This window comes from Aedes albopictus, chromosome 3 (assembly GCF_035046485.1).
Source record: "Aedes albopictus strain Foshan chromosome 3, AalbF5, whole genome shotgun sequence".
Taxonomy (NCBI): Eukaryota; Metazoa; Arthropoda; class Insecta; order Diptera; family Culicidae; genus Aedes; species Aedes albopictus.
Genome location: NC_085138.1, coordinates 246,692,664 through 246,707,485, shown reverse-complemented (window position 1 = coordinate 246,707,485; position 14,822 = coordinate 246,692,664). Strand labels below are relative to the sequence as shown.

The following is a 14,822-nucleotide window of genomic DNA, read 5'->3' as shown; positions in this document are numbered from 1 at the left end:
AATCTACGGTTCATACAAATTTTGAGAATTGTATATGGACAAATGCTCATATGGTTCATGGTTCATAATGCAACTCATTTGGAATAATGGAATTGTTTAGCAAACAACTTGTGTTTCCGCGGTAAGTTACAGATGCGAAGTAAACTTCAATCGATTGTTGCTTGAATTGCAAAATCGGCCGCTTAGAGCAAAACATGTTCTCGAAGCTATGAAAAATTAATATTAATATTATGGAAGATTGAAAATGTTTGCCAAAAAATATTGTGAAGACAACTACAAAATTTAAAATTGCTACGAAAAATAGCATATGTTTCAAATATTTAGCACTAGTCTGTCACGAACATCAATTTTTAATATTTAATACTAAATAACTGCCCTATTATCATCACTTTAAGCCGTCAATCGCAGGGTTATAATCGATCAAATAAAGCATAATTTCCTTTATGGGTAATTTTCGCTGAAACCAGAGGCCGCCATTTACATAAAGTCTGGGATTTTAATTTTTTTCTTGCATATTCGCTAGAAAATGAGACACATAAGTTTGCTCTTGAGACAAAAAAATGTTGCGCTGTGATATCAATGTTGCCCAATCCAACAAGTCTAAACGTGTATCACGGGTCATTTTCGGAATCTTGAGGTGCTAAACAAACCAGTAGATACGTAAACATTCTACATAGTCTAGACTCAGTTCTGGATCATTCGTAGCTTGTACTTGTTCTGTTCTGTTACACATTGAAACAACCGAAACAACATTCTTCCCAAGATATATTTTCTATTCTTACCTTCGGACATAATAAAGAGTGTGCGGTGGATGCGTCGCGGGTCGAGTCGGTTCCGGATTTTTCGCTTCCCATCGCGCTGCAGTGTGAACGAGAAAGAATAAAATCGACGCGGTCGAATTCAGTGTTCGGTGGACGCGTCGTGGATTGAGTCGGTCTCGAATTTTTCGCTTCCCGTCGGCGCTAGTTCCCAATACACTTTAAGTTGATAATAAATAGTCCTGTTCAACGACGCAGGTTGAACTTGCTCGAAGTTGCTGCATCCTACTCTTACCCATTTGTCAACAAACGGGAAAGAGCGGGATGGAGCAAGTTTGATGCAAGTTTGATGACAAATGGGTAAGAGCAAGATGCAGCAACTTCGAGCAAGTTCAACCTGCGTCGTTGAACAGGACTATTTTCTTTCATTTTTTGCATTCACACAAAAGAGTGAAAAGTGTTAGTTCGGGCTCGCCGGTCGAGAAAAAATCCGGGCGCCGACAAGTGAGTCGCGTTTAGTGTATTTCTGTGTGGAATAGACTAAAGATTTCTGCTCCCTAGTGGAGTGGAGACGCGCGATAGAATTTTCTTTTTGGCTAGTTTTTGCGTCGAAAAGTGGTCGGTTGTTAACGGCGGTTTGTGTACATTGATCCATTGTCAAATCATATCACCAACCATAGGTGACTCCCGGACTGACAATGTACCTTACCCTTCTAACAAAAAATCCTTCCTGAGACAAACGTGGAGATGCAGCGATTCGCGGTCTTTTTAACAACGTTTGTCTTACTAACATTCCTTCCCTTCCTCGATGACCGTAAGGACGTGGCCGGCGCCGTTATTGACCTTAATAAAGTTGAGAGCTCTCGAACTGTGCACATTGAGAATAGTAAGCTAGTCCCAAGCCCTATTCATTGGTTCCTTGTGCAATTTCGATTGCTCTGGTCAATCACGGAGTAGCAACTACGAATTGTGCGGTCATCTATGCTCATGCTCATGCTCATATTCGCTAGAAAATGATCAAAAAGAATAAAAACCACTTTGGTTGAATTACATTGATGGACTCCTTGCTTGCCAAGAAGCTGAGAAGGTGACAAAAATGACGATTTTTCATCAAATTGCACCTAATTCATCGCGTCATATCTCGAAAATTCATGTTGTAACATGTGTAAAATTTCACATTTCTATGAACACCTTCCATTTGAAGTTGAACATTTTTTGGAAGCCATCTGGGATTTGGCCGCTATTTTAAATTTTATTATTAAATCGCGATTTTCGCTGTGTTCGCAACCACAGCTGTGTCGCAACTTTTGTCACCTTCTCAGCTCCTTGGCAAGCAAGGGGTCCATCAATGTAACCCAACCAAAGTGGTTTTCATCCTTTTTTATCATTTTCTAGCGAAAAAGCAAGAACAATTTAAAATCCCAGGTTTTATGGCAGGTAAATGGCGGCCTGGTTTCAGCCTTATGTAGTTTACTGTTGAACCATTATTAAACGTATCCACAATAGCTGAAGTATTAACAATCAAAAGCATTTATTCGACTTATGTAAGCTACAATACAGCTATTGGAAACTGTGGAATGGTTTTTTACGTGAACAAGAAATAAATTTTTATTTAGCTAACGTTAAAGCTAATACAGTCAGGTCTTTTTTCACGCGGCCGCGTAATTGAAAACTCCATACAAAAAAACTTCATCGTCTTATTTTTGCATGATTCGTCGAGAAATGGTGAGACTTTTTACGCGGTTTTTTGAATTTTGAACTGAGTTTTTTTTACGCGGTACGTATCCCCCACGTAAAAAAAATCTGACTGTATAGGCAAATCGAGCAAGCAAAAATAATTGACGTTTGTTATGTTTATAGTTAAATCGTTGTTCACGTAGGGAAGTGGAAGCATCTTGGCAGGGCTCCTATTTTGGGCACTTTTCTGTTAACAACGCGGTGAGATACGTATAGTATCTAGCCGTGTATAAACTTTGAAGTAAATTGGTTTGAAATTGACCGAGTTATAGCGAAAAGTGCCCAAAATATCGGCCGCTGCCCAAGTGGCTCGCTACCACCAAGTACCAAATGTAGCATGTTCGTTTATTTACATTGTAAATAGCATCTTTTCAGCTCATTATTCAGCATTTTGTTTTCTTCAGCTGAAAATGTTACAATTAAGCAATAATTCAGCAGGCATGCTTATTTATGACTTTGAATTGTTACTTGATAATAGTCCCTAGCTTGGAATGCTAGATAAGTTGCACTACTCTAAACGCTCACTAAAACCAGGCTTGACAGAAACTCCCTCGCGAGAAAATGAGGAAGCGATTTTGGCGATTTTCTGATGAGTGAAAATAAAACTCAGAAATCACAACGCAAATCCTCAACAGCACCGAGCGCGAGTTTGCCGCGCAGCGAGGAGTCCGTCCAACACTCATAATTGCTTGTTGTGATTCTCACGTCCACTCACACTCAAAAAGCTCTCGCGAGTTCCACTCCCATACAAAGAAAGACTATCGAGGCGAAAATCGCACTCAAAAACCCGAAATAATCATCGGCTCTTTTTTCGTTCCCCTCTTCCTCGCTCAGTTTTCATTGCCTCTCGGTTTGTGGTTCGTTCGCTCACTCGCGACGAGGCAAAAGCAAAACACCGCTCTAGAGCATGTTGCAAAACTCTTTTGATTTCGAGGAGGATTATCAAGCCTGATTAAAACTGAGACGATCCTCTTCTGAATTTCTTAGTTTAAATATTGAATTAATTTCTGTCCTAACCCCAAAATCCATTTTTGGCTAACATTTTGGACGGAACTTATCGAATAATGCCTGAGGTTCGAAAAAAACATTGAATCATGGCAAGAATTCTGAATTTCTTGGTGATTCTCTGAAGTGTAGAATTAGTTAATGTTAAAACATACATTAATAAAAACCAAAAAAAAAAGGGGATTCTGACAGCTTTTTTTTGAATTTGCAAAAAAAAGTCTGCCGAATATTTTGGTGAATAATTTGGTTGAATTCTGTTGGCAAATTTAAGAGAATATCGTAAAGAAAATCATTGGTTTTATAGATTTCGTGTGTCATAAGAAATCAAAACCGAAAGATCGGATAAGACGTCCTGGAGATTTTATTTGTATTTGTATTTTTAGAGAATTCCATGGAAAAACAATGATTTCCAATCAGAGCACTCGCTGAGAGGGGCGGAGGGCACAGTCATTAAAGAGTAAAGAGTTCCTTGCTAAAATTTATGGAAGATTTTTTGCAGAATACTTAAAGAATGTCAAGAATAGTTGATTTTCAGTGAACAATTTTTGGCTTTTTATGAGTTTGAGTCATCAAAACCATATGTTGTGTATGGCGCGGATTTGATGACTTCGGATTTCAAATGGCTTGGCGCGGATTTTGCGGTTTCTAAATCGGCACTTTTGTAACAGCCCTAGAATGTTAATATATCTTTTAGTTTCTTTCATTATTTTTTGTGGTTTTTACAATACTTTATAATCTTAAACTGTTCATTATATCTTAGTATGCTTTCAATGTTCTTATTAAGTTGTAAGTCAAATGCAAATTGTTTACCGTTTTAATGCTCAAGCAATCATCAGGCATCATTGTACTAAACGGTTCTTGGTCTTCTCATTGTACGGCGCACACTATCCGGAGGAAATGCTCTAAAAATTGACTTCAAATAGATAGTTTTCATCTAAACTGACACTATCTATTGTGCCCTTCTGTAACATTTAACAAAACTTGTCGACCTTCCGGTGATAATCACAAGTTATAAAACGTAAAGGTTCACCTCTAATCAGTGGACATTTTCTGGTACAATATACTTACTTGATATTTGATGGGCTACAACTCGTAGCGGTGAGTCTACGCCGAATAAAGTATCTGCTTCCAGGACCAGTGGAAGCAGATACTTCATTCGGCGACTCGGCGTAGACTCACCGCCAATCGCTTCTAGTCGCCTTGAACGTTTAAAGTCTTTAGGTCCTCCTCAACTGCAAAAAGCTAACGTGTGCGCCGTCTTCCACGAAGCCGCCGACCTCTTCCTGATTCTCTACTGAATATGATTTTAGCTTGTCGTTTCTCTGGCAATATGAGCTACATGCCCAGCCCACCGCAGTCTGCCGTGATTTATTCGCTTCACTATATCCATCTTTTTCTATACCTTTTTTTATCTGTATTAACGAGGTTTTTAGCCCTAGGCTAATTCATCTCGGGACCCACGCTTTACTTCCCTTCCGAAGGAAGAACCCACATTTTGTGAGTTTGTCGGGAGTGGGATTCGATCCCAGGTCCTCGGCGCGATAGTCAAGTGTTCTAACCATCACACCAGGTCCGCTCCTCTTTATATATTTGATACAATTTCCAAATGATGGGTCTGCAAGTTGTACTCCCGAAATTTATCGAGAATCTGCCGCAGGGTGAACATCTGATCCGTCGTTGATCGGCTGTCACGAAAACCACCTTGGTGTTCCCCGACGAAGGACTCCTCAATCGGCCTCAGCCTGTGAAACAGAATTCCGGACAAAATTTAAATTGAGAAATGTTATTTCTGTAGTTCGCGCACTCCAGTCGATGCTCTTTCTTGTATAGAGGGCTAATAAGGTCATCCAACCAATATGGTATAATATATATTATACAAAATTCATCTGAAACTTAAATAAATCACATTACACGAAATGATAAAGTTGTTATATAAAACACCACTACCTTCGGCAAATTTCTCGGATGTACACAAAAGTGCGAACAGGTTAAAACAGGAAGGATCAAAAAGGTTGTTTTGTTCCCAATGGATCACTGATGATCCTAGTGTTGTTTTATCGCTTGAAAGTCAAGGAATTTTTTTTTTTTTTTTTTATCTGTATTAACGAGATTTTTAGCCCTTGGCTAGTTCATCTCGGGACCCACGCTTTACTTCCCTTCCGAAGGAAGAACTCACACTTTGCGAGTTTGTCGGGAGTGGGATTCGATCCCAGGTCCTCGGCGTGATAGTCAAGTGTTCTAACCATCACACCAGGTCCGCTCCACAAAAGTCAAGGAATGCTAGTATTATTCTTTATTAAAATTAATGTTTAGTTTTCGGTATATTCAAAATTGACTAGGATAACAAAGAAAAATACCAACCTTGGTCAAATTATATTATGCTCTATTACAAAAATGAGTCGATGAATTTGAATCCTTTATTTGTATGAGTAGTTTAAAGTTGATCATCTACCATGAAAAAAGGGTTAAATTACACAGTGCAACATTTTTTTGTCTCAAGAGCAAACTTATGTATCTCCGACAGATTTTGGGCCGCTGAATCCGAATCCGGGCTCAGATTTGTTCCAGCACATCACAATTTTGAGCTATACCTACCTCAATTTATAGGGCAAAATATGCGATTTTGGGCTTTTTTGATTGCAAGCCATTAAGCATGGACAAATTTTTTTAAGCAATGAAAGGGTAAATTGACCAATTAACATCTAAACTAACGGCTTATGCAAAATATTTTGTTTTACCAAATCAAATATGAAAAATTGATGCATTTTATGTTAGTAAGAAAACTTGCATGCAACTTTTGGAGGGTGACTTAAATGGGAAATATCGTACCTAACATAAATCGCACTATCAAATTCGATTCTGCAAAACGAAATATTTTGCATGAGTTGCTAATTTAGATGTTTGACCAATTTTGTATTTTGTTTTTTTTTCCTTTTTTGTGAATTTCGACTAATGCTAATTCTTCACATTAAAAAAAAATAAAAAAAAAAGAATAAATTGGACTACAGTTTTCCTATGCAAGAAACGTTTTTGTTTTTTATTTTTTATTTATGTGTATTTTAATTTAATAAACTTTTCTACTTGCGTTCCATTGTAGAGATATGGGTTTGAAGATAATAATCGTTAATAGGGTATGACCTTAACCTTTTGGGTGAAAGTGTATGAAATCTGTTGCAGTCTTGCACCTTGTAACTTCAAACAGTTTAACGCAAATGGGAAGGATATACTATTTTTACAGATTTTATTTTTGCCTAGCTTTTAAGGTGAATATATAACGAAGCCACACCTCAAATTTTCAAGAGCACAAATCTGAGGAACCAAAAGACGGATTGCGCTGAAAATTTGATCAATTGGTGACCCGCTGGTGGTGACCAATCGATCAACTTTTCAGCGTAAAGCAACCCTCGGTTCTTCAGATTTGTGCTTTTGAAAATTCGAAGTTTGGCTTTGTTATATATTCACCTTAAGCCCTAGAATGATTTACCATTGCAGCTACTTCTCAGGACATATAAAAAATAAGTTTTTATAACCTCTATTCTGCAGCAATATTTAAAAAGAGTCTATCACAACATTGTAGTAATTATTTCTCATTTCTATAGTATACCATCTTTTATGTAGTCAGGACGGAAGAGTGGATATGGGCATATTAACGATGCTTCCGTGGAAAGAATCAAAACCCATTATGCCATTTCTAAATGTTTCTCCAAAAACCCATTCCATAGTCTATAAATACGATAAATACTCATGCCACCGTTTCTGTTTAACCTTTTCAGGTGCCACCAAACCTGCCGCAGCTTTCAAACTCTTCAAACCTTGGCCCCAACAAATCACCCGCCTCACTCACAGGTCGCTCAGAGCCGTTTGTTCGGTTCAAGTTAGAGGAGGACATTATCGGAAGTAGTCTCAGTGTCAGCAGCGCTAGCACCGGCGGTGGCAGCAGCAACAATGAAGACAGCCTAGAGATTATGGAGGAAATAGATATTCCAGACGATGAAAGCACACAGGATAATGACGCCAGCGGTGGTAGCATTTCCGAAAACCTTGCCCTGAGCGTAGGTCCCGCCGAAAATGCGCAACAACGGCCATTGGACAAGGGAAAACCTGCTACCGACAGAAAAAGGCAGTTGTTCGATATTGACGATGAACCACCGCCTGGTGGGTCATTCGGGAAGACGTTCGACATCGATGAGTTGCAACTCTCGGGTGATGAAATTGCTCAACATTTTCAATCATTTAGTGAAAGTACTGACCCAAAAGGTGAAGATAATAAAGTGAATCTCGACGATAAAAAGAAACTGTTGCAACAAAATCCCGATGTTGGGTCTATGGGCGTGTTGTTGGATGATGTTGAATCTACAGAAGATGTACCAGAAAGTGATCTAACGAAGGATGAATCTCAGTTGAAGCAAAGCTCCGTTCAAAAAGAGTTTGAATCAAAAAAAGAATTATCTCCCCTGAACGAAGATGTGGTGTTAATAAATAATAGTAAAGTTAGTTTGAAATCGTTGAAAAAGCTTCAGAAACAACCGAATGTGCTTGATAACAGTGGAGATAACAGTTATAGTACAACTAATGATATCTCGGAGCTTGCCCGAGATACGGAGAGCGATCGTATAATGAGTGATAACAACGATCACAGTTCTCAAAGTGATGCTGCTCCTAAACCATCTGATAGTGATAAGGAAGCATCTCTTCCAAAAGTGTCATCAATACAGTTAAGAAGCAAAAGTGTGGAAATGGAAAATAGGAGCAAAAAACCTGAAGTTGAGCCTCAATTTTCCAGTCTTGGAATAGTGAAATTATGTGAAGAAAAATCAATAGATATGCATGATTCAAGTGTTGAAGAAGATAATTCTATTGAAGAAATGTTGATGTCAAATGCTTCAGTTGATGTATCAGCAGTTAACGAGTCGGTTATGTCAGAAGTTCATCAATCCAAAAAAGATTCAACAGATAGTAATCATTCTAGTGATTTGAGGGAGAAAATACTTAATTCAAGTAAATCCTTTGAAGAAGTAAAATCGCAGCATGAAGAATTAGATGTGCCCACCGACAAATTCGAAGGAAACAAACCTGCTGTTGTCAAACAAATGGAAAAGATTACTGACGTTAAGGAAGCGTTGGAGGATATTTCTGAGGAGTCGGAGCAAACATTGACTAACTCTAACCATTCGGAAAACCGTCCAAACACGGATGACGAACAGTCAAAACCTCTAGCTGTGGTGGAAAAGGGTAAGGAAATGCGCAAGATACTCGAAGAGAAAATTCTAAGAAATCAACTCAGCATAGAAAGTACTATTTATGAGGATAACAAAGAAAATATTCCTGATTCATTAAGTATAAACAAGAGCACCGATTTGGACAGTGTTGTGAGCTTGAACATGTTTCAAGCAATGAACAACGAGATAAAGCAGCTTCAGGAAATTATTGCTACAAAAGACATAATGCTAGAAGCTTATTCTACAAGAGATTCTTTAAAGGAAGCTCGTTTAGAATCTCTAAAAGATCCACAAAGATCTAGCGATTCCAGTAGCCTAACTACCAACTCGACCGAGTACAGACCCCTGAACGATGAAACAGTATCCAAAAAAGAACTTCTCCAAAAAGTCGCCGATCAAAATCAATGGATTGTAACGCTTGCCGAAAAGCTACAAGAAACCAATCAAGCACGAGAACAAGAACGATTGGAAAGCATCAAATTAGTGGCGGAAGTCAATCGTCTCACCAAGCAGCTGGCTGAAAATGCCGAAACAATCAGACAGAGACCACATTGGATGCGAGATCAGGAAAGTACCGGGCAGAGAATATCTGAAATTTCTATGGAATTAGTCAGCGAAACAGACGATGCCCTGTCAGACTTTCCCGATATGTATGAGGAACGATCGAACAGAAATTCGCGGGAACGTCAGTTGGATTTAAATTTAGACATAGATTATTCTGAACAAAACCCTCTTCACATTCCCACCGCAATCAGCAAGCAGCTGGAGCAGTTCAGAAAATATCTGTCACCAGATGAGTTGAGGCTTTTCAACATGGTACAAGGGAAATTTGACGACTACTTGCAGCAAGAAATGGACAAAACGAAGACAACTTGTGAAGATGAACTCAAAATTATCCAAGAACGGCTCGTCACAGAGAAAAACGAGCATGAAACAGAAGTGAGCCGACTGAGACAATTGTTATCCAACGTGACAAGTGGATCCGTTGACATCGAAGACCTCAAAGACCTTAAAAGCGAGTTGGAGGCTCGCCATACTCAGGAGATGGACGATTTGCGGACATATTTTGAGGAGAAAGTTGCCGAATTTGAGAAACAATACTCGGAAAAAGTTTTCTCGCAACATAGCAGACAAATGTCGAATGACACGGCTTCCGACATATCAGATCAAGAGGAATTTCCGGAAGAAAACGGTGGCTATCATTCCAAGCACACTAGCCCAAAGCGTAAGGCTAAGGAGGATATCTACCTTAGCCCAACACATCGAAAAATCACTCCAACTACGATCGACACCACCGAAAGTAGCGCGGATGAAGTAATGGAAGTCACCGTGGAGACTGAAAATGTGAGTAGCACTTTATTTTTAGCTGATGAGTTGGCTAATATTAAAAAAGTAACTATGGGATTTTCCCGTTTCGTATAATGCTACTTTAGGGATTTATGCCATTTGTTTAGAGTCTTATAGCATAAATTCGTTAGGCATAACCGATATTTGGCATACAAATAATGATGCATTATGCCATTATTTTCTGTAATGACCGATCTTCCGCTCCAGCTGTTTGACATATTATCGGTTGGCGGGTCTGTGTCATTTGGCATAAAGTCATTTGGCATAAGGCCGTTTGGCATAATGTCACATGGCATAAAGTCATTTTGGCATAACGGTCATTTGGCATAATGGACACTTGGCATAATAAAGAAGGGTGCATTTCGGTTATGCCAAATGTCCATTATGCCAAATGACCGTTATGCCAAATGACTTTATATGCCAAGTGACCTTATGCTAAACGACCTTATGCCAAATGACTTTATGCCAAATGTCCCGCTCCCTCGGTTGGCCTAATTGGGTTGTTAAGTGAATAAAATATTGTTTTTTTTTCTATAGCCTAATCGAAAGAGCTCACTTTTTGAGTATAACGTGATTTTATTGGATTTCAAAACCTTTGTTTTGATGGTTAAATTAACAAAACAGTTTTAATTTTCGTGGATAGAATGACAGCTCAATCGATAAAGTGACAGTTCGACCCGAACAAAAAAAAATCCCCATACAAACTTTAAATTCATTTTAAAAATAGTTCCCGAACTCTAAAAACTATGAAATTTTGGATTTCGACTAATTTTTGGGCGGAGAATCCGATTATAAAATAATCCGAATACCCCTAAGGAACTCAATTGTTATTTTTGTAAAACAATTGTTTCGCTTATCACCTGCAGTAGCAGGTCCTACATACATATGGGTCATTCCATATGAAGTGACCGAGAAAATGTAAAAACTTGCAATCGACCATCACGGATTTGAACCAAATTTAGCTGAAACATTTGTTTAGGTGGAAAAAGAAAAATCCAAATTTTGGTGCCGATCGGATCACCCCTCGGCCCGTAGCAGCACCCCTCGTTTTGGCCGATATGAAAATTATGCTCTCTTTCTTTTATTTTTATCATTGAAACAATAGGACATACACATTTTCGACATTCAGCTTTTATGAAGGAAATCGTTCAGGAAATCCAGAAAAAAGTTTTATTTTTTTGATACAGTGTTGCCAGATACCATATTTTTCAATTTTATAACTCAAAATCGATTTTTCTCAAAATTTCGTATATTTTGATTTAAAAAATTTTAATTCCATCGTGTTTATCTGACGTTTTTCGATCGAAAAAGCTTAACTCCCCAAAGTAATTTGCGTCGTTCCTGAGATATAGCGTTTTTAAGAAAAGATATTCATTGTTTTCATATAAAATATCATATAAAATCAGGTGCAGTTGATAATTTCGTAGAAAAATATTGTTTGATGCCATGTAAAGACGTTTTGTGCTGATTTGAACAATATCGAGTATTCAAAGGATTAAAAAACATGTGGCAGTGTTGCCAGTTCATCAATTATGAGTCTATCGTAATGGGTTAGCATAACCTGTTGAACCAAAAATGTATCTATTGAGATCATCAATTCTAAACAAATTTCATCTATTTCGTGGAGCCTCGTAGCCGTGCGGTTAGGGTCACCAAGCTTATAATCGCACCATGCTATGGGGTGAGGGTTCGATTCCCGCTTCGGGCGTTGAAACTTTTCGTGAGAATAGTTTCTTCCCCGCTTCCACTGGTGCATGCTCCATTGTCCGTTGTCTAATGTTAAGTTTAAAACAGTCTGTACAGCCGAAAGCTGAAGACGTTGTCCGTGTCTTTCATTTTACCCTCTAATACCCAAATTTTTGATTTTGATCTAAATAACATTTTTCGTCATCTAAAATCGATTTAAACATGTTTTGGAAGATGATTCTTTTTAATTCTCGATTTTGTGAATTTCAATTTTTGATTTTTCTTATTTTTATTTTTGAACATCCCCACACTTTTATATTTTTCCTGGAAGCCAATTTGGGGTACGGATTTTTTGAGATGAAAACATTTTGGGATTTTATGATTATTGTTGAAATATTATTATTTTAAAATTTTCACTGGAAATTTTATTTTCCGTGTAATTTTATGGAAAATAATTTTGGAGTGTATTCGATTCCCTTAAACTATTAAACCATGATAGTATGATTTGGGAAAAATTTGAAATATGTTAATTGTAGCGATTCAATACAAAATAAACAATGACTTCTAAAAGGTGACTTAAACATAATTTTTTCAATTACTTAAAAAAAATGTAAATACGCTTTAAAATACACCAAAAACTATTTTGAGGTATACAGAACAGTCCTAAATATTTGCCAAAAATATATAAAAAAAAGATTTTCCACGACACAAAAATTACAGAAATGCTCAAACTATACCCCGTCTAAAGGCGGGATTGGGTATTAGAGGGTTAAACATCATCTGAACGGAAGTGCTGCCAAATATGTTATATTTATTGTAGAAATCTTAATTTTATGAGAACTTCAGTATAAAATCTAATTAACAAGCCAAAAGTATTTTATTTTTTTCATTTACGTTTAGTTCATTTGGCAACACTGACGTAAAATATATTCAGGATAACATTTTAAGTGTGTATTTATGAACAACAGTGCTGAAAATGTCATTTCGATATAAGTTCCGGCTTTGTTTCATAGAAATCATCAAATATCTCGTGCTTGACATCGATTCGTGGATGCGGAGCTTGCATATTCCTCACAAGTGATAAACCAGTTGGCTTGCATTAAGGACAAGGTATTTGGAGTACATAGTTCAAAATTTCTAGAGCACCGTTTTTTAGAACCGTTGAACGGATTTGGATGAAAATGCGTCACGCTAATTGTTCAGTTGTTGTCAACAGCGTGATGCATTTTAATCCAAATCCGTTCAACGGTTCTAAAAAACGGTGCTCTAGAAATTTTGAGCAATGTACTCCAAATACGTTGTCCTTAAATGTGCCAAGTTACAGTCATGACACATCTAACTCCGGTTTGTTTGTCCAGATTATGTTCCAAATGTGTTGCGAACAAATTGCGCTTTTTTCATTTTGACAGTTCTTTAACTTGTGACAAAGAAGGTGCAATAAAGTAAAAAGTAACTTTTATGGTGTGTTGAGCAGCAATTCTCTCACAGAGCGTTTGGTGTAATATGTTAGGTGAGTAGTTAATACTCCCAGTATCCATCGTTCGAGTCTGGACAAAATCTTTTTTTTTTATTTATTTATTATTTCCTCTCATTTAAGTTGCATATCGATTTAGAATCTGCGCTTTTTGGGTTTCAAAGAAGAATCAATTGTGTTCTATCGTCTATAATACGGACAGTGAATACATTGCACTAAGGTTGTACAGTGGTGCGTTGCTGAACAAAAACCAGCCAAAACCTCTTACCCAAAATCCTCAAAAACATACGAAAATCATGAAATCTATCGCAAGTTTTAACAAAATAAATCATACACCAATCGAAAGCATTGGTCTTAGGCTTACAAAATCGCACAACCACATCGCGGGCGCGCACGTCCTACTATAGTTTTAGATCAATTTTGACTCAAAAATGGGTAATTTTCAAGAATATCGAAGGATAACTCATTTTTAGGCAGCTTTTTTACAACTAAAATGCCATACAGATGATCTTCACATATCTACGAACAAAGCTTTCAAAGCAACTATTATAGTTCATGCGTTTATTAAAGCACGGGACACTGGCATAGCTGTGAATAAACATTATAGATTTTGTATGAAGGTCATAACCACAGTCCGTTCAGGAGGCTGTCAAAAATTCAAATTTCAATGAATCGATCTGAAATTTTGGATTTCTACAGTTGAAATATTTAGGAATCTGACAAAAATATTATATCTACGTGAAAAGCATTTTCATTTTTTAGGTTTCGACCGCCCTCGCACCACTGTGGGTTGATGTTACTGGCTTTGAAACAAATCTTGTTGATTGGGGTGTTACGTCTGTTTGTCTGTGAAGAAAAGATCACCAACAAGGTTGTTAGAGCAGAAGATGTGTATTGTTTTTATCTTACTCACACATCTTACAACACACATGGTGCGATTTTTCAGAATAACCTGTACATTGTCAAACACTTGAAGGTTAGGTTACATGGTATAATAAAAATAGGTAAACTGGCAACACTGTCACATTTTTTTATCCTTTTAATACTCGATATTGTTCAAATCAGCACAAAACGTCTTTACATGGCATCAAACTATGTTTTTTTACGAAATTTATAAACTGCACCTAATTTTATATGATATTTTACATGAAAAAATTGAATATCTTTTCTTTAAAACGCTATATTTCAGGAACGACGCAAATTACTTTGGGGAGTTAAGCTTTTTCGATCGAAAAACGTCAGATAAACACGATGGAGTCAAAATTTTTAAAATCAAAATTTACGTATTTTGAGAAAAATCAATTTTGAGTTTTAAAATTGAAAAATATGATATCTGGCAACACCGTATCAAAAAATAATATTTTTTCTGGATTCCCCGAACGATTACCTTCAAAAAAGCTGAATGTCGAAAATGTGTATGTCCAATCGTTTCAATGATAAAAATAAAAGAAAGAGAGCATAATTTTCATATCGGCCAAAACGAGGGGTGCTGCAACGGGCGAGGGGTGATTCACTCGGCACCAAAATTTTGTTTTTCTCTTTTTCCATCTAAACAAATGTTTCAGCCAAATTTGGTTCAAATCCGTGATGGTCGAT

The 14,822-nt window shown here is 37.3% G+C and overlaps 2 protein-coding genes across 5 annotated transcripts in view; one reads left to right on the top strand and one right to left on the bottom strand.

Annotated features, from left to right (window-relative positions):
* The window catches only part of LOC134291765 (kinesin-related protein 3-like), a 33,854-nt gene extending 23,698 nt beyond the window's left edge, over positions 1-10,156 (top strand). For all 4 annotated transcript variants that reach the window (XM_062859918.1, XM_062859920.1, XM_062859919.1 and 1 more), the window contains exon 2: positions 7,274-10,156. In XM_062859918.1, coding sequence (XP_062715902.1) covers positions 7,274-10,141 — 2,868 coding nt within the window. In that variant the 3' untranslated portion in view covers positions 10,142-10,156. The remainder of the gene's footprint in view (positions 1-7,273) is intronic.
* The window catches only part of LOC134291769 (uncharacterized), a 582,206-nt gene that overhangs the window by 213,337 nt on the left and 354,047 nt on the right, over positions 1-14,822 (bottom strand). The gene's annotated exons all lie outside the window — the stretch shown is intronic.